Below are 23,385 nucleotides of genomic sequence, written 5' to 3'. Positions count from 1 at the left end.
TGACTGCTTTTCCATTACTCTTTTGCGACGTCTTCATCACCGTCGAGTTTCTATCCCTCAAACCTCTCTCATTGTCATCTTGTCGTGTAGAGTAGCCATATTGTAAATTGTAAATTGTTTTTAATGATCAAAGGGCACTGTTATTCAACTACTCAAAAAGTGGATTTGATCATCTCATGCGATAAGATAATACTGAAGAATGCGGTGAAATAGGAGCTAAACAATGGTAAAAAGGTTATAGAAAAGCAAAGGGAGAGAGATCCGTGGGAGGTGGCAGGATAAAGATTTATTATATTTTTTGGACCTTTTTTTTTTTTTTTTTTTTTAATATTGGACTTAATAGACTATTCATTAACAATATTAAAGTTATTTTAAAAAAAAAAAAACAATAATAAAGTTATTGCACCATACAATAAACCTAGAAAATTGCACAATATCTCCCTTCTCTCTCTTAAAGCATCAATAATAGATTGTTTAAAACATCATATTCTTTACAATTAATTTTTTCAAATTCACTCTAACACAATCTTTTAAATATAGAGAATGCTATAGTAATTCTTTAGTTTCAATAAGTATTGTAGCATTCTATTTCGTTTTTTTATGCAATTTTAAAAAAGTTTATATATATATATATTAAAAAACTAAATAGTTAAAATACATAATGTTGCTTTTAGAAGAGTTAAAATGAATAATAATAACCCTAACGGATTAGCTCAAGTAATAACGTATCCATTAAGTTTAAAATTTGAATTATTTTAAGTGCAAACAATTTTTTTAGCCACGTTCATCGGTAAAGTCATTATTTTATTCGATATGAAATTTATCCGACATGAGTAAATATACATTAATACGAAGCGGCCTTGCCTTATATCTAAGGTCTCTCGACATAATAATGATAATAATAAGATGAGGTAAATATTGTAAGTGGGAATTGAGAGAAGGGCATCTTTGAAATAATATCCACGTAGCGGGTTGTAGGAATGTGAGCGCCGACGTGGATGGTTACATCTTACGTACGCAATGAGTTTGTCAAACTCTGGTAACTTGTGTGAATGACAACGCGACATGTTCGGTTTTATGGACAAGTGGATCAAATTTTTGAGGGGTAGAGAGATAGAGAGATAGGGGTCGGTGGAAGACGGATGGGATGGATAGAGTGCCTGTTGAGAATGACTTTCCGTCCACGCAATGACGAAGCCAGGTAGTGGAAATAGCAAAAGCTGGGGGGACTTTTTATTTATTTTGGTGGGTGGGGGGGGAAAGGAAAAATTATTATTAATTAGTAAAATTCTCAAGCCGTTCCTTTTGGATATTTGGCACGTGTGTAATTGTTTGGCGGTAATTAAAGGTTCTGGGTTAAAAAATAAAATAAAAAAATGCCATGGATCAATACAATACAAGGCTCACCGTCTAAATAAGAAAAAGAAAAAGAAGTGGAATAATCAGCTGCTTTTAATTAATTGGGAAATCATACAATTTTTACTCTTTTTGGCACAACACATGATCCGACGGATAGGAGTTGTCAGATGATTGGTCATGATCAAATAATACACCTATGCGGCAAGTGGTGAGTGATATGTTTACATGTCTGGTCTGGGACACCCAACACACAAACCCAATTTCATTTGCTTAATTAAATCATTTTTTTTTTTAATAAAAAAAAGTAAAGCCTCCACTAATCATGCCGGTCTTTTGACTGAAAAAAGAAAAAAAAAAAAAATAGACATAATTTGTATACAAGAAGTGGGGATCAAGAATCTGGAAATACTTAAAATATTGATTGATTCTTAATTAAATCGTGGTTGTTTATTATAAATGAAAGATGAAGATTATATACGTCACTGGAAAAATAAAGATTCACATGTAAGAATTGCAGACCAAGCTCTCCAACTTGGAGATCTCAGTCGGCAGAAGTGACAATAATAATGAATAAATAAATAATCATATACATGTATACCACCATAACCATGTCAATCATGAACAGGAATTTTGTGGATAGTATCAGAAAATATCATGGAATTTGCAATAATCACTGCAACAGGAAAGATGGAAAGAAGGATTATTAGACTTCAATCGATTGAATTTTTGTAAACCGACTTTACACGTGAGCTCTTAAGCATCCAAAACTATGAAAGCGAGCAGCACACCTTCTAATATTTATGCAAGTATTAATAAATAATAGAAAGTTGGTGGAAAAAATGTTCTTAAAGCTTGTATTGTTTTAAATTTGATCGGTGCGTTTGATAAAATAATGTTACGAAGCAGACGTGATTTTTTATGTGTTGTGATCTAAACCGTCCATTTAAATCGTGAGGGCCCTGTGATAGCCTTACTACTTCATCTTGAACTTGTTTAATCATGATCTAACGACTGTAGTCATTTGCTTCAAATTTAATTCAACAGTTTCTATTATGGATTCCTTTGAAACTTTCTTGGCTAAGAAAATAGATAGTGAAAGAGAAAAGGAGAGAACTCAAATCATCCACAAATATTACATCAGATAAGACTATGATCCAATCTTTAATCTTAATTAAAGATCCAGCTTCTAAAGGCTTTGCTTTGGAGTCTCTTATTTTGACATAAGATAAAGTTTTCAACCAAAAATATTAAAATGATTTATGCTTTGATGTTTGTTTGAGGACACCCCTCCCCCCCCCCCCCCAAAAAAAAAAAAAAAAATCTAATGTTTAGTTAAATATAAAACTTTTATGTTAAAATTAGGGTTTTAAATTAAACGAACTTAAGCTCGACTTCAATTTCTTTATTAGACGAGTCAAGTTTGAAATAATAATTATTGTTCGAATATTAAACGAGTCAAATTTGGATAAACTTGACTCAGCTTGTTCAAGTCGTTTATATATATGTCTATATATATATATATATATATATATATAACATCAAAAAATTTATAGTAATGGAGGATGTAAATCCGTTGGAAAATAAAAGACTTTAGGGTTCAGGTTTGATTGTAACAATTGAAATTTTATAATCATTATGTTAGAAAAACAAACCAAATGTGGACAAAAAATCTATTTAAGAACAATCCAAAATATATGAACTTATTTGATAAAATTATAAACTCCATGATCTATTTAATAACAGTCCATAAATACAGGAGTTAGTTTATTATTTTCCTCCTTTTTTTAACCATTAGAAAAGGTTTATTCATTGGTTAATGGTTTTCAATTGCATCAGAAAAATAAATAAATAAATTAGAAGATTATTTTACACCGAAACAAATAGACCTTTCTTCTTTTCTCTTAGTATTACATACTTGTCAGTTAAAGAAGAAGACAAATACTTAATTTTTGCAGGTATAAAAAAATTGAAAAAACAAAAAAAGTAGTTGTCTGGCCATATTCAAGGGAAGAGATGGGTGTTCTGGCTGCCCCAGTTACCAAAACAGGCCAAGGGCGGACGTGGGGTCTCCATAATAGGCTGGGGGTGACCGCAGGCGGCTGCCCGGATCAAACTTGTGTTCACTAAAAATAAGTAGATGTACCCACATAACATTTTCTCAAACGTAGACCCCACTAAAAAACACATCACATTTATATCATATCAAAACACATAAATGATAAATCCACTAGCATAGACCGACCATGTACTACTGACTGCTCTCTCTACCCACACTGTTATACCCACTCCATTAAGACACCTAAAATGGTTTCCTGATAATTAACGGCACAGCAACCATGGTATATCAGACCCATGTTTCTACCAGGGGATTGAATTTGAGGCTGTTAATCTCATTTCAAGACACCTTCATTTGACTTCCTATAATGAACAGTTTTTGACATCTACCGTCATAACCGGAGGCAACCGTCATTTCTGAAATTCAGTGAACATAGTCCTCACCTCCTCATCCATTAATGAACCCCAGAATAGTTGGTCAACAAACTATTTCTGTGAGATTTAACTATTTCATACAACTATTTGCATCCACAATCAAGACAATAATACGTGATAATGGGGTTGTGAATTCCCCTATCAGGGGGTTTCAATAATTTAATCGTTAATCCATTTCTAAATTATATTTCTAGTGCCCCACTACAATTGGACCTATGCATCTCATAATTGATCAAAAGACAAAAAGTATAGAAGCATTGTGCATAATTAGGCCTGACCTCAGGAAGCGTAAGGTGAAGGACCCTCCATTGTGTGAAAGGGACTTCAGCGTCTGGGGCTATGAAAACCACAATAAATCTTCATATAAACAAGCCTGCCGCCCATGATCAATAAGCCAATTTCACGTCTCATTTATCAAGTCAATCACTGCATAACTCCAATAAATAGATCATCACAAGGCAAGTTGGACTCTATTATAAAAAGAATCCATTTTCTAATCACAAATCAAGATGAAAAAAATTGTGGTGGGGAGCAAATCCTGTTTGTCTCTAGTAAAGCAACAAAACAGGTAAAATCCCAGTTGGTAATATGCATATGGGGAATTGGTGATGATGGATTAAACAGATAGAGCAGAGTGAGCAGGCACAGATGTTATATTTGATGACATTACAACCAATAGAATAATATAGCATAGAGTGTTCAGAAAAACTTCCATCACTGAGACAAGGACATCGTGATAAACATAAAATGTAACATAAATCTGCAAAATTGTAGAACCAGTTCAATCTAGTAGTATTCATGAAAGGAAAAGTAGTTGAGACTGCTGGACAAAATAAACATCATCAGATAACTATGTGAGAAACTCCATCATACAACAAAACATTTTCAACAACTAAGTAGGACAGAAATTCCGTATTATTATCTAGACTGATCAGTGATCAACTATTGGTATTTACTTCTTTAAGTGTTTGTTTAGGATGAATAGACACAGAAATCATACACCAGGCTCCAGACCAGACAATAGGGATTATGAGCATAGAGGAATTATATAAAAAGTATTTATTAAATTACTTAATCTCTAATCTCGTGTTTTATATTGATAAATAAAGTAGTATGAAGAAGAACTAGAGTCTTACTGCCTCTATAAATGACAAGAACTTAGAGAGGGCCAATTACTTTATTAAAAAAAAAAAAAAAAAAAAGTTCAGAGAGCCTAAAGACCAGTGAATCAGTGCAAATAAATGACACTAATAACTTCCAGAAAAAATCAAGAGAAGCACAAAAATCATGCTCTCACACTCCCACTAAACTAATCAACTCTTATAAATGTTCATGAGTTGCATTTGCGTTGCCCTCCCACCTTCCTAGCCCCAAGTGTGGCTGGGGACTGTGCTGGGTAGATAACTGTGTGTTTTAAGCAGTCCCAACAAGGTTTAGTCAATTTTAAAGGCATGATCATCTGTTGCTACTAAAGAATAAAATATTCTATTTTCACCTAAACATTTTTTACTAGTATTTAGCATTAACATCTTCAATACTACATTTGTAACCTCGCTCGGTACCAGAAATATAATTTTTCTAAGGTTTTAATTCCTTCTTAATAAAATAGTCAACAAAGCCCTTACTCCCATCTAGCCAGACAAATCTTTCTTCAAAATGCAGCTTCTTCCAGGAGGTATTCTAGAAAATCACAGGCTTTGTCGTCACTAAAAACCTTTCTGCTACATGAAGCTTCATTTCAAAATTTAGACTTGGCATTGATTTTTTTTTTAGCAAGTACATTTTTTGTCCAATTTTAATAAGGTTTCTATTTAATCCCCATTATTCAATTGCGACAATATTGTCTTCCAATCTTCAACATCATTTCATTATCATCCCTGCATCCAAATCTGTTTAAACTTGATGAAAATGGACATGATATTTGATAGAAATTGTTGACATGGCATCACTTATCCATTTTTTTTTCTCCCTTAAAGAAAACAATCTCCTCCTCCTCCTCAATCCACCCCCTACTCACTTCAATCCCAGAAACCTCAAAAAAGAACAAACCAGACAGCCACATATAAACCAAACAAATCTGTAGTTTCACACCAACGAAATAATAATAATAATAATAATAATTCCAGGAATAAAAATTACTCACCAGATCACCAATCCTGCGGGGTAGAAGAGGCTTTTGGATTGTGAGAGGAGCTCTAGGGAGGAGCATTAGTTGGGGTGCTTGGGCAATCGTGGTGGTGCTAGTCTTTATGGGGTGAGTCGAGGTTTGCATGTAAGGGTCATTTGGGTGGTTTCCTCTGAATTGGTGGGGCAAGTGTTGTTGGTTTGGATGTTGTCCAATTTGGTGCAGGAGGGAGCACTTGGTGACAACAAGCGTTTCAACAAGAGATTGGCGGAGGAAGAGAGTTGGGCAATAGGGGTTGTGGTGTTCCCATTGAGGTGAGGGTGGGAATCCATGGGAGGAGTGGAAGCATGGGTTACCTTCTGTTAAGTCAATGTAGACAGACTTGGACAGAGAGATGACATTGAGATAATGATGACAATTAAAAACATCATCACAATTGGGAAAACAAATACCAAATGGAAACACTATTACAGGTTGGAGGACCAAAAAACATAATTTGCCCTTTTCCTTTTCCATTCATCTTCCTCCTGCCATAACTACAATCACTCAAGAAAAAAGTTATAAGGGATTTTTACATAAAATTGAAATAATTAAGATAAAGCAATAGTAACAACAATCACAACCAGCAATTAAAACTGATCTTCAGGCTTTTACTAATTAACTCCACAAAGCAAAAGAAACACAAACGATTTGAAGCATACATATACCATTTTTGCAGACCTGAAGACCATGAGCATTAACCTTAAGAGTCCGATGGTGAAGGAAAGAGTTCATGATGGGAAGAACAGATTATTATCTTCAAGTGTGTTTAGCCAAACAAACAAATATCGTATTAGAGATGTTTTCGTACTACAAATGAACATTTTGGTTTTGTTAGACACGTTTCAAACTTGCTTGATTTGTGGCTGCGCCTGATGATGAACTCTGAAGACTGGCACAATCAAAATTCCTAACTCATAACCTTGGTTGGATTTGCAAATAAATGATAATTTTATTATAAGCTTGGCAGTTCAAGAAAGTTCAACAGTTTGCATGACAAGATGAAACATCATCAAAAGAACTATGTGAGAAACTCCATCACACGATTAAGTTTTTCAACAATGAACACCAGTTAAAGTAGCCAAAGTAGTTTCTGTTTTATCAAGGATGATCCACACATGTTCTTTTATATGTAATTTAATCTTATTAGAAGCACAGAAGCGCGCTCTAATATAGAGAAAAAGAAGAACAAAAATCCAAAAACTCAAGAAAAGTAGAACATGGCAGACTATTGAATGTTATTGTCCATGTATAGAGGGATCTGAACAGAATACTTTTCAGCTCTAACACCGAAGTTTCTCGATTTTCAAAGCTCCTTGCATTCCGCTCTCTCGAAATATACCGCATTAAACACAAAGGAGCATCCTCCAAACTTCCAAAACATTACAATTTCCCATCTATCATTTCCCACTCACCAACAACTCTCGCACTTCTAGGCATAACCTAGTCAATGCTAAAAAATTGGAAAAAGGAACTCCATAATTCTCTTACTATTTTATAATGAAGAAGAAGGCGATCAATAGATTCCACACTTTTCTTGCACATACAACACCAATCCAACAAAGTGACGTTCCCCTTCCTCAAATTATCCAAAGTCAATATTTTTCCTAAGGCCACCGTCCATTCATAGAACGCCACTCTCGAAAGAGTTTTAACTCCAAATACTCTTCCAAGAAAAAAGGTAACTTACGGGGATAAATAACACATGAAAGTAGGATTTCACTTCAAACTTTTTTCCTTTCAGAAGGAATCCAACAAATTCTATCATCACCTCTTTGTCTTACTCTGTGAGAATACAACAACTCAAATAAAGAAGAGACCACTTTGCATACCACCATAACCACTTTCCCAGAAGAGCTTAGTTAAACTGAATCAGATTCTTTCCTCCCAAACCTCCTAATTTTACCAGAATACAAATTTTCGACCAACTCACTAAATGGAACTCAATCTCATTAGCCAAGTCCAACCCCTAAAAAATCCGTCTAAAGTTTTTCAAGCCTATTAGCCACGATTACATGAATAGGAAAGAGAGACAAATAATACGTTAGCAAATTAGAAAGAGTGGTTTTTTTTTTATTCAAAGTCAACCTGCCTCCTTTGGATAGATAAAGCCTCTTCCAACCCGCCAAACGATGTTCCATTTTTTTTTTCCATAACGTCATTCCAAATAATTGTAGCCTTGTAAGAAGCTCCTAAAGGAAGACCCAAGCACTTGGTAGCTAATGATATTATGGTAAGTCAACATTCGAGGATCAATTGTTGGCTTTGTTTACTGCGATCATAGAAAATACAGGGAACACCAATCCACTAAATAATTGAAATCTTGGCTTCAGGATAACTGGGACCATGATACGAGTATAGTTATGTACACATAAGAATCATATAAAAACTAATTTAATCTATTAATTTATCTAACCGCAAACCTCACTTTTTGAGCACATGCAAGATAATTGATGAGCAAAGTAATAGAATTAGAGCTCTACTAACTCTTTAAATAACAAGAACTTGAGGGGGAACACCATCAATGGATGCTATATTCTTTAAATGGATAAATTCTCATATAAAGTTGAGATAGCCTAAAGATTAGTGAATCAATCCCCATATTATATATCACATTTTATGAGTTCCAGAAAGGACAATCATGCTCTCAAACACCATTGAACTAATCAAATTTTATGAATGCTCACCTAATAAAAATGTTACATTTTCCTTTCTCATCCCACCGCCCCACCTCCAAGGGTGGGCAGTGCTGAGTGCTGTGTGCGCATATGCGGCTTTGTATTTTAAGTAGGCCTAACAAGGTTTTAGTCAAATGCAGAGGCACTATACTCTGTTACATATAATATTTCCATCTAAACATTTCCAAAATTTTAATCTCTAACCTCATTATTAGCGGTAGAAATATAATAGGTTAATTTTTCAATTCCCTAGTCTAAAACTCAAGAAAACTTATAAACCCATCTAGTCAAGGTCATGTAGACATCTTTCTACAAAATGCAACTTTACTTAGAGCCACACATCTTCTAGAAAATCACAGGCCTAATCTCCCCTCAAATGTTTCTGCTAGAAGCCCAAATGCATCTTCCTTTCAATCTGTAACCAATTTCTTTCTCTCTCTTTTTTCCCATTCATTTATCCAATATTCATCTTGGCATGACTACAACACCTCTGGAGCTTGTAAAAAGGGTTTTCACATAAACTTTTAAGTAGCAAGAAAAAACAACAGCAACGATATTCAAGATCGGTAAATAGTATTATGATATCAAGACAAAACCAACCAAACCAGTGTTTAAAGTAAAGCAGCAAACAATTTGTCTTATAACTGTGCGAAAATTTGTTCCCCGTGGAAAAATAAACTAGTTCTTGCGCAGATGAATACAAAACACATAATGCTACCACAACTAAACACCTTTCTGCTACTGATTCAAATTTCAGGACTAAACACCATACCAAGGCAAAATGCTAAGAAAACCATCAAAACAGAAACAGGTCCTGAATGAATTGCAGTATCGTTCCAATTCTCATTATAAATCATTTATAAAATCAATTCCAGCTTTTGCTAACTCTACGCAAACATTGGAAACATACTTGGATGTTCTGGAGCAGACAAATACTATTCTGCAAATTTGAATACCACACTACAAGCGACTTTCAGAGTTTTGATGAACATTGTGGTAATTTCTAGAAAAGCCAATCTATCAACTTTGTACATCTCGGAAACAGTGAGCTGCATATTCAGTCTCTTCCCATTTCCTAAGCGTAATTGCTCCAAAAATTCAAGCGAAACATCCTGGTTGCTTAAAACAATGCATTACTACATCAGTAATATCCATCCTCCTCCTCACCATCCCATTCCTCCTCCTCACTATCCCATTCCTCCTCTTCCCCTTCAGAAAAAGCTGAAATCCTCAGACCATTAATCTCGGTCCTCGCAGCAACAAGCTCATCCACCAGACCGTCCAACAAGTCGCTCTCACTATCCACATTCCCATCCAAACTAGAAACCGAAAACAACTCATCCTCCTCCTCCCTCCGCCTTTCACTCTTGGGCACCAAATCCTTCTCCGCCACCTCCCCATTCTGCACACGAATCCAGGGCATCCAAAGATCCGCGTGCCTACCTAACGCCCTGTCCCAATCTCCCACCACCACCGTCCCCAAATTCGCCTCCCTCGCCTTCCTCAACATCTCCGAGAAATCCGAGTCGTCCGACACCAGAAACAACCAATCCACCCCTCGGCTCATCGAGTGCTGCATTTGCCTCTTCACCGCCCAATCCGCCGCCTGAGGCTTATCCTCCACCGTCTTCACGAATACCCCGGCGCGCCTCAGCTCGGAGGCCAGCCCGTACCCGACCTTGGGAGCGATCAAAGACCTAGCCGCCTCGTTGTACTTGTCGTTTCCGGATATGAACCTCTCCTTGTAACGCTGCCGCTTCTTTCCCTTCAGCGACCTCATTCGGTTCAGCTTCTTCTGGCGCTCCCGCTCGTGGAGCTGCTTGAAGTGCTTCTTCAGGTCGAGATTGGTCTTGCACTTGCGGCCGCATACCCCGCACACGTAGGGCTGGGAGGGCACGGTCAGGCCCTTGCGCTCCAACACGTCCAATTGCTTGCGCTCGCGCCGTTCCTCTACCACCCACTGCGGCATGTGGATGAACGCGTGGCGGTTCGCGTAGGCCGACATGTCGATGACGTCGCCGAATCGTTGGGCCAGCTGTTTCAGCGCCATGGCCGCCTCGTACGGCGGGCCGCGCGGGGGTTTGTTATCGAGGTCCCAAAGGACCACGACCTTTTTCTGCTTCGGCGCGTACACGCCATGCTTGTTCTTGACCATGTCGATATCGGAGGCCGCCGAGAATACGACGCCGTTGGAGGCGCTTGTTATGGTTCGGCATCGGGGAGGAAGTGTGTTGGTGGATTTGAATGGGTAATTGAGGAGGAAGGAAGATTGAGAAGAAGGGAAGGAAGTTGTGTGGAGGAAGAGCGAGGGGAGGGTGTGCATTGCATTGACGAGGAGATTCATCGTTCATTTTATGCTTTGCTCCTCCGTAAGAGATGGGCGTTATACTCTCGTTCACTGATTTTTTAGCTTGGTGTATCAGATGGTAAGGATAAGGAGGCTGTACATATCCAGATATTCTATAAGGATCCCTTACAATTTTAATTTTAAACAAATATTTTATTCTTAAATTATGTAATTTTAGCTGCTTTTAGGCTTCGAAATGATCTGAGTATAGTCTTTACAAAAGTGAAGAAAAAGCGTTTTTGAAAGGAAAACACTTTTTGGTTACTTCGATAACATGCAAAAATTTTAATAGATTGTATTTTTTTAATCATTTTGATGCCTAAAAAAAGCTTAAATTACGTAATTTGAAAATATACAATGTTAAAAAAATTATAAGAAATCCTGATCGTTCATGTTCATCGGAGTTACTAACAAGTAGGAAATAGTCTATCATTATATTAGATTAATACTACATATTACATGTTCCTGTTAATGTGGTAGTCTTAACGAAACATTAGATTTTTTTTTTATTTTCAACAAGAACGGATATAATAGTTGTTTGAGAGTGTCACATTATTTTTGTAAAAAATTATTTCTCTGTTATTTATAACAACTCTTATGTTCAAATTTCTCACTCCCAATAGGACGTGAATTCATACGTGAGTTCTACAAATTTAATGATAAATTTGAAAAACACATAAATAAAATTAAGCAAAGTTGGACAGGAAAATGCAAAAATAAAATTGATATTTCTCATTAGATAAAAGCGATCATAATAAAAGTTAAAACATGCACCCCCAAAACATTTAAAATTACTGTCAAACAAACAAAAAAAAAACAAAATCTTTAAAAAACATTAACAAACATAGTATTAGTTGAATTTATTTAATATGAATGTAATAAGAGATCCGAGTAAAATGTTAGGTAATTGGACTAGGAGATATGAGCAAAGGAGGAAAGAAAGGCGTCGGCCAGTTTGAGACCCACGCAAATCTCAGACTTGGTATCCAAGTGCTTGTCATCTGCTAAAAAGGTTGAGCCCATGCCATCAACACACTTGACATTTTTCTCATCAAAATTCAGCTGAACACTTCTTATAAGATTCATAAATGGTCCTTGATCTGCTGAGCATATTCCAACCTGCACACAAAAGGTCCACAATTTTTAAAATTTTTTTTTTCTTCTTCTTCTAATTATCTGCAAAAAATAAATATATTTAGTGGTTGAAATCTCTACTTCTACCTTTTCTCTAAAATTTTAACAAAAGACGTACCAGTTAACAAATTCTTTATTCAATGTTAAATTTAACTCTGGTCAATAATGCTTTTTAAATGTAAGCATTTACGTATGTTGAGCTCTTCAAAATTTCTTTATACTTATTCTGACGGTTAGAATATAGAAATATTCAGAGAGTTCGATGTTTAGTAGTTTTGAAAAGTGGATAACTAAATCAATTAAACTAGATTTTTAGAGTTAAATTTAGAAAAATATTAAAGAACTCATTGTGAATGCTCTAATTAACCGGGTGAGATTTGAGGGAGCCTATTGTTAGTTAATATTTAGTTATCCTATATCTTGGAGGATTTGATTAGTTTACATTACTATAAATAAAGGGATTTGATTAGATTTGAATAAATTCAAATCATCAATATATAAGGCCTATAAATAGAGGCTAGCCCTTAGGGCTTTTTAGTTGATTCACTCAAATTATTAATAATTCTCCATGGTTCATAATATTTTTGGACAACATTAACACTCGAAAAATACCCACTATTAAGCAAAGAACTTGACAAAAATACCATGATTATGGGGAGATCAGGTTGGTCGAGATCCTGTCGGAGATCATTGATGAATTTCTCAAATCTGCCCTTATACAACTTGGAATCTTGCTCCGACGTATCGCTCTCACCTTGGTACCAAAGCAGCGCTCGAATTTTACCCCCACCGCCATTCAAGGAGGCCTTCGCCCTATCCACCAGCTGGTTGTATAATGCAGCCCCCCGAGCCCACTCCACTATCCTGGTTCCTCCTATGGCACAGGGGACCAGACCAATGCTCCCAAAGCTCGGGTCTTTGGCCAAGATTGCATTCGCAAAAGGCATCCCGGGTCCGATCCCACAGGTCTTCGAACAATCAATATCCTGGTGAAGAGGCTCGTGGGCTTCCTCCCAGCTGTTGTTTGCATTAAGTCGGAGGATATTTGGGTTGGGGCTGCATTCCGGCGGGATTTCGCCGTCCCATTTGATGATGTTGTTGTCGGTGTCGTCATAGTTGCCTCCTCGTCCGGACATGTTGCTCTGTCCGGCCAACAGAAAAATGTTCTTGGGTTGACATCCTTCGACCTTCACTTGAGCCATGAGTGCGTGATAAGAAGAGGAAGAAGGAGATCAGAAGAATCGTTTTATTTCTGGGGATGTCTCTTGTGCTATGTTGAATTAAGCAAGATGGTTTCCTTTTATATATATAACTTCCAATTTGCAACTATATTACAGATGGACTGTATAATTTGTTTCCAGGTATGGTATATAATATTAATTGTGTGACAAAATAACAGATTTTAAAGATACGGTTACTTGTTTTATTACATTTTGTTGTAATTAATATATTCTTAGCATCCAAAAAAAGAAATAATGACCGTAGCCTTCAATTTGAGCCTCATTTCCGTAACTGATAAAACAAACAAAAAGTTTCGCATTCATGATGTCCTTAATTCTCCTAATTGACTGTTTTATTTTGTAACAAAAAAGAAGCAATTAATGTTTCGTAAAGAAGAGGTTAAATGCTTTGCTTGTTACATGACTTGTTAATTTCTCATAATTAAAACGTAATGACAAATGCTTTGTTGTTGTTGTTGTTGTTTTTTTTTTTTTTTTTTAATATGTCCATGCAAGAAGAGAGAAAAGAGAGCGGGAGATTCGAACTAGTGACTTCGCTTTATTAGCCATGGTCCCAGTCGATTAAGCTACTCTTTGAAAACTAAACTATTGATGCTGGGAGAAGAGAAATTTCCTTTATTGTCATGTCGTTAGGTATAAGTTATAATGCTCCTGAGAAAATTATATTATTTTATAATATTTATGTTGCGCTACTAATATTTTCTTTATAAAACTCCCAACAAAAGTGTCACACATATATATATATATATATATATATATATATGTATGGCTTAATAGATTTTGAGGCTTAAGACGACAAACTTAAAAAAAGCATTTTTTATATTCAAATATTTAATTAAATAATTTTTATTTAAAATTATTCTTCTTTTTTTTGTTCTTTATTTTTTTCAAATGACTTTCAAAATTCATCTATGTTAGGAGACATTTAATTTCAACATATGTCATATTTTGTATTAAGTTACATATTATTCTTTTTAGGAGAAAGTCTACATACCCCCCTCAAACTACCACCTAATTGACAATGTTCCCCCAAACTTTAAATTGCGACAATGTACCCCCAAACTATCAAAACATTGTCAATGTCCCCCTCATTGACGAAACTACCCTTAGTAAAATTTTTTTAAAAAAAAAAAATAGTAAAATTTCTGAAAAAAACCTAAAATAAAATAAATAAAAAATCTTTTTATTAGAAAAAAAAAATTAAAAAATTTTGATTTTCTTTTTATAAAAATTGAAAAATTTTCGTTTTTTTTTTTTTTGTGTTTTTTTTTTTTAAAGTTTTCTTTTATAATTTTTAAATAAAAATTTCCGTTTTAAAAAAAATTAAAATATTTTTGTTTAAAAAAAATAAAATTTTCGTTTTTTTAAAACATATTTTAAAAAAATATAAAAAAATAATAATTGATTTTTTTAAAATAAAAATTTCGGTTTAAAAAAAATCATTTAAAAATTAAAATAATTTTTTGAAAAAAATTAAAATTTTCGTTTTAATTTTTTTTTTGAATTTTAGGGGTATTTTTGTCATATTGATAAATATAAAGGGGCATTTTGATATTTTTGCTAGCTTTAGGGGGGATATTGACAATATTTTGGTAGTTTGGGGGGTACATTGTCAATTGAGTGGTAGTTTGAGGGGGGTATGTGGACTTTACCCTTCTTTTTATGTATAATTTAATTTGTGCAAAACAAAATTTACTTTATTTTAAAAAGTAGTTTAATGAACGACTTAGCCAATATGTTGGTTTCAAGTTCATGTGACATTATGAGATTAGTAACTGCTTTAAGAGTGCAATTAATGTAACTTTTCATTTTTCTCTTTCTTTTTCTTAAAAGTCTTAATATTTTGGAATTCAATTCTTTATATTTATGTTTTACTGTTATTGGAGCCTTAATTAAAGAGCACCGACAAACAGGCTTCAATACAACTTAAAAGTTCTCCCCCTCCCTTTCCCACCTCTTTTCCCCCATTTACTTTTGTTTACTTTTCTTTTGTTACAGGCTCAAGCTCCACTGGTTCGAGTGTGTCGTCCACCATTTATGCTGTGTCTTTTTTCAGGGTTGATGGGGCTCTTGGATTGAACTGTTCAAAGCTCAATCTACATCCCTCCATTAGACCCACCTCGACACGCGCCCCTCCATCGCTTGCTTCCAATGGTACTTACCGCTTCTGATTTCGGCAACCCCGCGACGGATTGTGACTTGCACACGCCTGCGCATAGTTTTTTCGCGCTTTGGCTAGAATCATCCGGCAGCCTTCCTCTGGTGGTGTTTGTGGGCTTTTATGCCTTTTCTTTATTTTCTTTTTATTTTCTATTTTCCTTGTATTTTGTGGTCCCGACCTTTTGGATTAAGGATGTGAATAATTTTCTGACTTGCGAGTCGAGTAGGATGAGTTTTGGTATGGGGTCTTGGCTCCTTGTTACTACCTATGTATCAGATTGAGTATGCCTGAAGTAGACCTGTTGTTACAACTGAATATTAGTCATGGGTTAGCGAATGTTGATGTCATAGATAGGTCTTGAATGGAAGATTCTTATGTATGTATCTATGATGTTGTAACCTCGTAACTTTGGTTATGATTTTCTCAGAACTTTATACTTTACGATGTAAGAGCTTTATGCTCGTGATCTTTCTTCAATTAATGAGAGCGGAATGATTTCCTCTTTAAAGAGCACCAACTAACCTTTTTATCATAATATTATTTTTGAGAAATGCTTCCTCTTGATTTTCTCATAACTCTACTTGAATATTGTTTTCTAAAAAACTAGGAAAAAAAAAAAGAAAAAAACTTATCCCACCAGTCCCTCATATTTATTTTAGAAAGCAATATCCACATAGGATCAGGAGAATACCAGGAGAAACTGTAGCATTTCTCAAATTTTTATTTATTTTTATTATAATTGGGGTCTTAATTAAAGAGAATTTGGGGCTTTAATTTGTTTTTTAATAAAAGAAAGGGGAAACTACCTTTTGCCCCAATGAACTATAACGCCTTGGCACTTTCCCCCCATGAGCTGTCAATTGTACTACTTTGCCTCCATAAACTACCATTTTGTGCCTAAAACCCCATTTCATCAGTCAAAGCCGTTAACTCAGACGGTCAACCCATCACTTTGCGTCACTTTTGCCCCATGAACTACAACGCATTGTCACTTTGACCGTCTGAGTTAATGGTTTTAATTGACGGAAGGGGGTTTTAGGCATAAAATGGTAGTTCATGGGGGCAAATTAGTACAGTTGGCAGTTCATGGGGGGGAAAGTGGCAAGGCGTTGTAGTTTATAGGGGTAAAATGTAGTTTCCCCTAAAAGAAAACTTAATTATACTATCGTTATTTGATGCCTTATTTCATTGGGGACCTTAGGCAATTTCCTAATTTTTCCTATGCACTAAATACTAGATATTCACATTCATTCATAACTTATATATATTAGGGAAAAGTCCACATATCCCCATCTCAAACTACGATCTAATTGACAATGTTATCTTAAACTTTCAATTGTGACAATGTCTCTCTCTCTCTCTCTCTCTCCCCCCCCCCCCCCCCCCCACCCCCCCCCCCCCCACCCCAACTTTCAAGTGACAATGTCATCTCCCAAACTATCAAAAATTGTCAATGTTTCCCCTAATGACGAAATTAACCTTAATAAAATAAAAACAAAAATACGAAAACTTCCTTTTATTTATAAAAATTGAAAATTTTCGTTTATTTATTTATTTTATAATATTTTTTTAAAATAAAAATTTCTGTTTTAAACATACTTAAAAATTTTCTATTAAAAAAAATTGATTTTTTTTTGAATTGATAGGGGTATTTTTGTCTTATTGAGAAATCTATATGGACATTTTTATATTTTTCCTAGTCTTGGGGGGACATTGACAATATTTTAGTAGTTTGGGGGGACATTATCACAAGGACAAAGTTTTCCTCCAAACTAAGTTGGAGAAAATTTCCTCAAACTTAGTCTCTAAAATTGACATGTGTCCTCAAACATGTGCTTCTCATATGTTTTTTTTAATACCCTAATTTCCACAAACTATAGTTAACTCCACCGTTAGTTTCTCTCTCTCACGTTCTCTCTCTCTCTCTCTCTCTCTCTCTCTCTCTCACGTTCTCTCTCTCTCCTTCCCCTCCCACACGAGACCAAGCTGTCTTTCCAACCCAAAAAATCTCTCCATGGAGTTTTCCAGTGAGCTGTATTGTTGGACATGTTAAATCTTATTGATAGTTTAACTACAACACTTCCCCCACCATGTTTTGTAGCCCCTACTCACATTGCAAGCCCAGATCTCCACCGCTTGGTATTCAACTTTCATAGCATCCTCTTAGGGCATGTACTTGCGTTGGCTGCAATTCTGGATTCTGGTGGGGGTCTGTGGTAGGAAGAGTTTTTTTTTTTTTTTAAAAAAAAAAAAAAGAAAAGATTTTTAAGAGGGGCGATTGGGTTTTTAAAAATCTTTTCTTTTTTTTCAAAAAAACTCTTCCTACCACAGACCACCACCAAAATCCAGAATTGCAGCGAACACAAGTACATGCCCTAAGAGGATGCTGTGAAAGTTGAATACCAAGCAGTGGAGATCTGGGCTTGCAATGTGAGGAGGGGCTACAAAACATGGTGGGGAAGAGCTGTAGTTAAACTATCAATCAGATTTAACATGTCCAACAATACAGCGCACTGGAAAACTCCATGGAGAGATTTTTTGGGTTGGAAAGACAGCTTGGTCTCGTGTGGGAGGGGAAGGAGAGAGAGAGAATGTGAGAGAGAGAAACTAGTGGTGGAGTTAACTATAGTTTGTGGAAATTAGGGTATTAAAAAAAACATGTGAGAAGCACATATTTGAGGACACATGTCAATTTTAGAAACTAGGTTGGAGGAAATTCCTCCAACCTAGTTTGGAGGAAAACTTTGTCCTTATCACAATTGAAAGTTTGGGAAGACATTGTCAATTGAGTAGTAATTTAAAGGGGGAATGTAGACTTTAACAAAAAAAAAAATTTGGTTAGAAATTTTTAAGTGTTCAATTACACCCTCCTAATTTCTGTCTCTTCTTTTTCTTCTACTTCTCCTCCCTCAACCGACTACCACGATTATGGAGATTAGTCTCCATGACTGAAACTTTATAGGAATCGAGGCATTGATATTTCTTATTTCAAAAAAAATCTGAATATATTAACGATCAATTCAAAACACAAAATACTTAAAAAATATTTTTAATTTTACATCATATCAGAACACATAAAAAAACAATCTTTAAAAGGAATTAACAAACATAGTATTAGTTTAATTAATTTAATGCGAATATAATAGCATCAGACTAAAAAGTACAAATACATTTTCCATTGCGAGACATCTTTGGTAGTTGGACTAGTGGGGATGAGCAAAGGACGAAAGAAAGGCGGCGGCCAGTTTCTGACCGACGCGAATCTGGGACTTGGTGTCCAAGTGCTTCTGATCTGCTATAAAGGTTGATCCCATGGCATCAACAGCCTTCACATTTGTATCATTATAATTCAGCTGAACAATTCTTATACGATTCATAAATGGGCCTTGATCTGCTGAGCATATTCCAACCTGCACACAAAAGGTACACATTTTTTTATTATTTTTTTATTTTTCCTATATATACATTTTTTTAAAAATTTTTTCCTATATATAGTACATTATTTAGTTTTTTTTTTTTTGTTGATTTAGCTACCTACTTTTAAAACCACTAAACATTAAATTTTCTAAATATTTATCTACTTTAACTAAATATTATTCTTTATTGATAAAACAATTACCATAAAACTAACTTTAAGCCATACTTGCTGATATGGCATTTATGACAAGACAAATGGTATGAAAAATAAGATTAAAAAAAAAAAACTTTTACTCTGGCTCTTTATATTTGGAGAGGATGTTTAAGAGCATTATTAGCAGTCTCACCAATTATTTATTAGTTATTTTGGTGAAACAATTTGGTAAAAATGCTTCAAAACTCTCATTTTCAGCTTCGCCAATTTGATGGAAAAAAAAAAAAAAAAAATTGATGAGTGGAAGTACTCGCTATTCTCTTCATCCACAAATTGAATAAAAAATAGTTTTCCTCTCCCCTTTTTCTTTTCCATTTCTCTCCACTTTTAATAGTTAAAGAAATAATAAATAAATCTTTGACAAATAATATTTAAATGGAATAATATTGAAATTAAATTGTTAAAATAGTAAAGATAGTAGGGTGCTCTAAAAATGTAAGTAGTTAAAATAGAAAAAAAAAATGTACTTTTAGTTATTTTGTTGAGTAAAATTTGATGAAGCTGTTTTAATAATGTTCTAACAAGAGCTATATTTAACATTGACTAAAAGCATTATCAATGAATGAGCCAAATTTTTATGTAAAATGACTCTTCGAAACTCACTTTATTTAGTTTAGCTAATGAATTTTTAAATGCCTCATACATCCGATTAGTTATATTTTTATCTATATCATTTAAATATTTTTTTTTTTAATTTTTTTTTATAAGGATTGTATTTTTCCTAAATATCCTATTTTTCAACTTTGGGTTAAAAAAGAGATGAGAAGACAGAAATAGTATGAGAAAATTTTGGAAAAAGAGAGATGTGGAAGAGAAATAACAGGAGAAAATTTTGGGAAAAGAGAAAACAGGTGAGAGAAACAATAAAAAAATAAAAGGGCTCCTGAGAAATGTGTTGCTATATGTAGCATTTTTTTTTGGTTAATCTAATAAAACATCTATTTTGCATTTGTTTTTTTTTTTTGCTAATCCAATGTGAGAGGTTTTTTACAAATTTGATTAACTGTTTTGGATAAAAGTACAATTCGGCTCCTCCATTGAGAATGTCTAAAGAGTTTTTTAAATGATGTTTTTTCTGAATTCTAGTTTCATTTTTGACTCTTTGTATTTCGCTTCTAATTATATCTGACATGCAACCAGAAAGTTGATAACCATCATACAGATATCTGAATTTCTCTTATTTATTATAGTTGTGACTTGTGAGTGAAGAGTACGTACGTACCATGATTATGGGGAGGTTAGGATGGTTGAGATCATGTCGGAGATCGTTGAAGAATTTCTCCAATCTGACCTTATATAACTTGGAATCATGCCGTGACGTGTCGCTCTCACCTTGGTACCAAAGTAGCGCCCGAATTTTGCCCCCACAAGTCAAGGAGGCTTTTGCCCTATCCACCAGCCGCCGGTATAATCTAGTCCCTCGAGACCATTCTATTATCCTGGTTCCTCCTATAGCACAGGGGACCAGACCAATGCTCCTCAGGCTCGGGTCTTTGGCGGCCAAGATTGCGTTCGCAAAAGGCATCCCGGGTCCAATCCCACAGGTCTTCAAATAATCAATATCATTGTGGAGAGGCTCATGGGCTTCCTCCCAGGTCTCGTTTGCATTTAGTCGGAGGATGTTTTTGTTGGAGGCGCATTCCGGAGGGATTTTGCCGTTCCATTTGACGATGTTGTTGGTGTCGTTATGGTTGCCTCCTCTCCCGGACATGTTGCTTTGTCCGGCCAACAGAAATACGTTCTTAGGTTGCTGACATCCTTCTACCTTCACCTGAGTAATGAGAGCTAAGCCGCAGAAGAAGAAGAAGAAGGAGAGAAACATCCTTTTTCTCGGGAGGTCTCTAGCTTGCATGTGCTATATGTTGGGAGCAACAGGGTTCTTCCCTTTTATATATATAACTTCCAATTTGCAATATTACAGACTGTATAATTTGTTTCCAGCTATGGTAATAGTGTTAATTGTGCGACAAAATAACAGATTTTAGAGACAAGGTTGCTTGTTTTATGACATTTGTTCTAATGAATGTATTCTTACCGTCCAAAATAAATAAATACTAACCGTTGCCTTCAATTCGAGCCTCATTTCCTAAACTGCTAAACAAATTATAATTTTTTTTAGCTTTTTTAGAGTGCATCTGACATTGCGATTTTATAGACAAAAAGTGCGATTTTAAATCAATTCGCTTGTCTGACAAACGCTTGACTGCGCTTTTAAAAATCACATTTTCAAATCGCAATCCCAAACAAACTTATATAATGTGTTGGTTTTAAGTTCATGTGAAATTATGAGTTTAGTAATTGCCTTAGGAGTGCAATTAATGTGACTTTTCATTTTTCTTTCTCATTTCCTTTAAAGTCTTAATATTTTAGAATTTAATACAAAAAGAGAAATGTTATGGGTCAATAAGTTTTCTATACTTGGTCCTAGCATTTCTCAAATATTAGTTACAAACCCGTTTGTAGCTAATTCCTACAAACCAATATAATAAATTGAGTAATGATACAATGCACGCCTGGCGTGCGTGGCACGCCCACGCACGCCAGTGCAAAATTTTTTTTTTTTTTTTTTTTTAAAAAAATAATAAAAAAAAAATTTTGTGCCTGGCGTGCATCACTGTTAATGCACGCCAGGCGTGCATTGTATCATTACTCTAATAAATTACCATGTATCTCTTATCATGTGAGAAGCACATGTTTTTTTAATAACATGTAGTTCTCATATATTTTTTTAATAGCATTAATAAGAAAGCGTGTACTTTTCACTTGTTTTAGGAATACATGCATGTCACTTTATTAGACTTATTTGTAGCTAATTTATGTCTGAAGCCTTAGGCGATTGCCAAATTTGCCTAGGCATTCAAAATTATGTACATACTCAAAAGCACAACTTGTAATTTAAAAACACCATCATTTAACAAGCCATGAACTTTAGGTATAAGATCTTAAATCACTCTCATGAGAACCATCATTAGTCAGACCATTACATACTTAATTCTTAAAAATCAATTCTACAAAAATATATAGGTTAAATAACTCACAAGCCCCGATGAAAATTAAATAAAAATATAAAAACAAAAACAAAAAAGATAAATTTAAACTTTAAACTTATAAAATGGGAGTGGTTGTTGAACCGCACATCTGCACCTCTAGGTCTTTGAGAGTGAATTGGTTACTCTTGAAACTCATAAAGTCACTCCCAAATCAAATAGGGTGGCTTAGTCACCCTTAAAGGTTTTTTTGGGGCGGCCAATTCAAATGGGTTGACGAGCCGCCCCACCTTAAAACACATAGGCTTTTGAGAAAACCAGTAAAGTAGTTTTCCCGCAAGGATAAAAAGTTTTCACTCTTGTGTGAAAAGTTCAAAAGTTGGTCTCATATTTAGGGTTTTGGCATATTTTTGTCTTGAAATCCAAGAGTTAAGATGATGTAATGTTGCTTTTCTATAGTCTAGTGGTCAATTGCATTAAAAGTTTCATGAACTAAGGTTAAAATCATGCAAGGGTTAATTAAATAAATTATGGTTAGTGGTATGTAAATCACCTTATTTATCGAAAAATTATGTTAAGTTGAAATCAAGGAATTTTAAATCCAGTGCCCTATATGTCATTTGCCATGAATCAAACCATTAAATCATGCATATCATTAAAAAAGAAAAAGAAAAAAGAAGAAGAAATTATTGTCTCTTTAAAAGGCTTAGATCTAATCTTTACTAAGCTATCTAAGCATGTTCAACCAGTTGCGATTAATGGATATTAGCTCTAACGCTAAACGCAGCCACCTAAGGCGGTTATTGGATTATAATAACCACAACTACTCCACTTAGGTGGTTAGCTAGCAGTTACTAAAACCCATAACTGGCGGTTAATAACAACTTTTTATATATGGGCTTTTGGGCCTATTGATGGTGTTTTGGGCATTCCTTGAAGGTGTTTTTTTGTTTTTGTTTTTGTTTTTTTTGTTTTTAAGCTTATTTTAAATAGATAAATGCCAAATCAATCTATGTAGTTGACTTAAATTATAAATTGCTTCATACAGTATAAAAATTAATTTAGAGGTTATCGGGGTAAACCAAAACAACAATTTAGTTTCTACAATCAAATTTCGTCAAAATATTTAACGGATTCCGTTAATGTGCCACATTAGCACCAAAATGATGACAAAATGGCACGTGCCACTCCAC

General features: G+C 34.7%; 1 protein-coding gene and 2 pseudogenes across 2 annotated transcripts; all 3 read right to left on the bottom strand.

Annotated features, from left to right (window-relative positions):
* Positions 1–1,850: 1,850 nt before the first annotated feature.
* On the bottom strand, positions 1,851–11,102 carry LOC132185851 (C2H2-like zinc finger protein). Of its 2 annotated transcripts, XM_059599650.2 has the most exons (4): positions 9,602–11,102; positions 5,993–6,510; positions 4,128–4,275; positions 1,851–2,032 (listed from the first exon to the last, which is right to left on the bottom strand). In XM_059599650.2, exon 1 carries the CDS (start codon positions 11,033–11,035, stop codon positions 9,833–9,835), a length of 1,203 nt encoding a protein of 400 aa, XP_059455633.2. In that variant the 5' UTR covers positions 11,036–11,102; the 3' UTR covers positions 1,851–2,032; positions 4,128–4,275; positions 5,993–6,510; positions 9,602–9,832. The 2 variants fall into 2 exon arrangements, with proteins under 2 accessions (XP_059455633.2, XP_059455632.2); XM_059599649.2 differs by lacking the exon at positions 1,851–2,032 and having other exon boundaries at positions 3,194–4,275.
* Positions 11,103–11,950: 848 nt separating this feature from the next.
* LOC132185093 (putative carbohydrate esterase At4g34215 pseudogene) lies at positions 11,951–15,630 on the bottom strand (annotated as a pseudogene).
* A 3,147-nt stretch (positions 15,631–18,777) lies between these two features.
* LOC132185094 (putative carbohydrate esterase At4g34215 pseudogene) lies at positions 18,778–21,057 on the bottom strand (annotated as a pseudogene).
* Positions 21,058–23,385: the final 2,328 nt, after the last annotated feature.

The sequence above is a fragment of the Corylus avellana genome, chromosome 7 (assembly GCF_965113065.1).
Source record: "Corylus avellana chromosome 7, dhCorAvel1.hap1.2, whole genome shotgun sequence".
Taxonomy (NCBI): domain Eukaryota; kingdom Viridiplantae; phylum Streptophyta; class Magnoliopsida; order Fagales; family Betulaceae; genus Corylus; species Corylus avellana.
The sequence above is the reverse complement of the archived record's forward strand: the minus strand, read 5'-3'. Positions and strand labels throughout refer to the sequence as shown.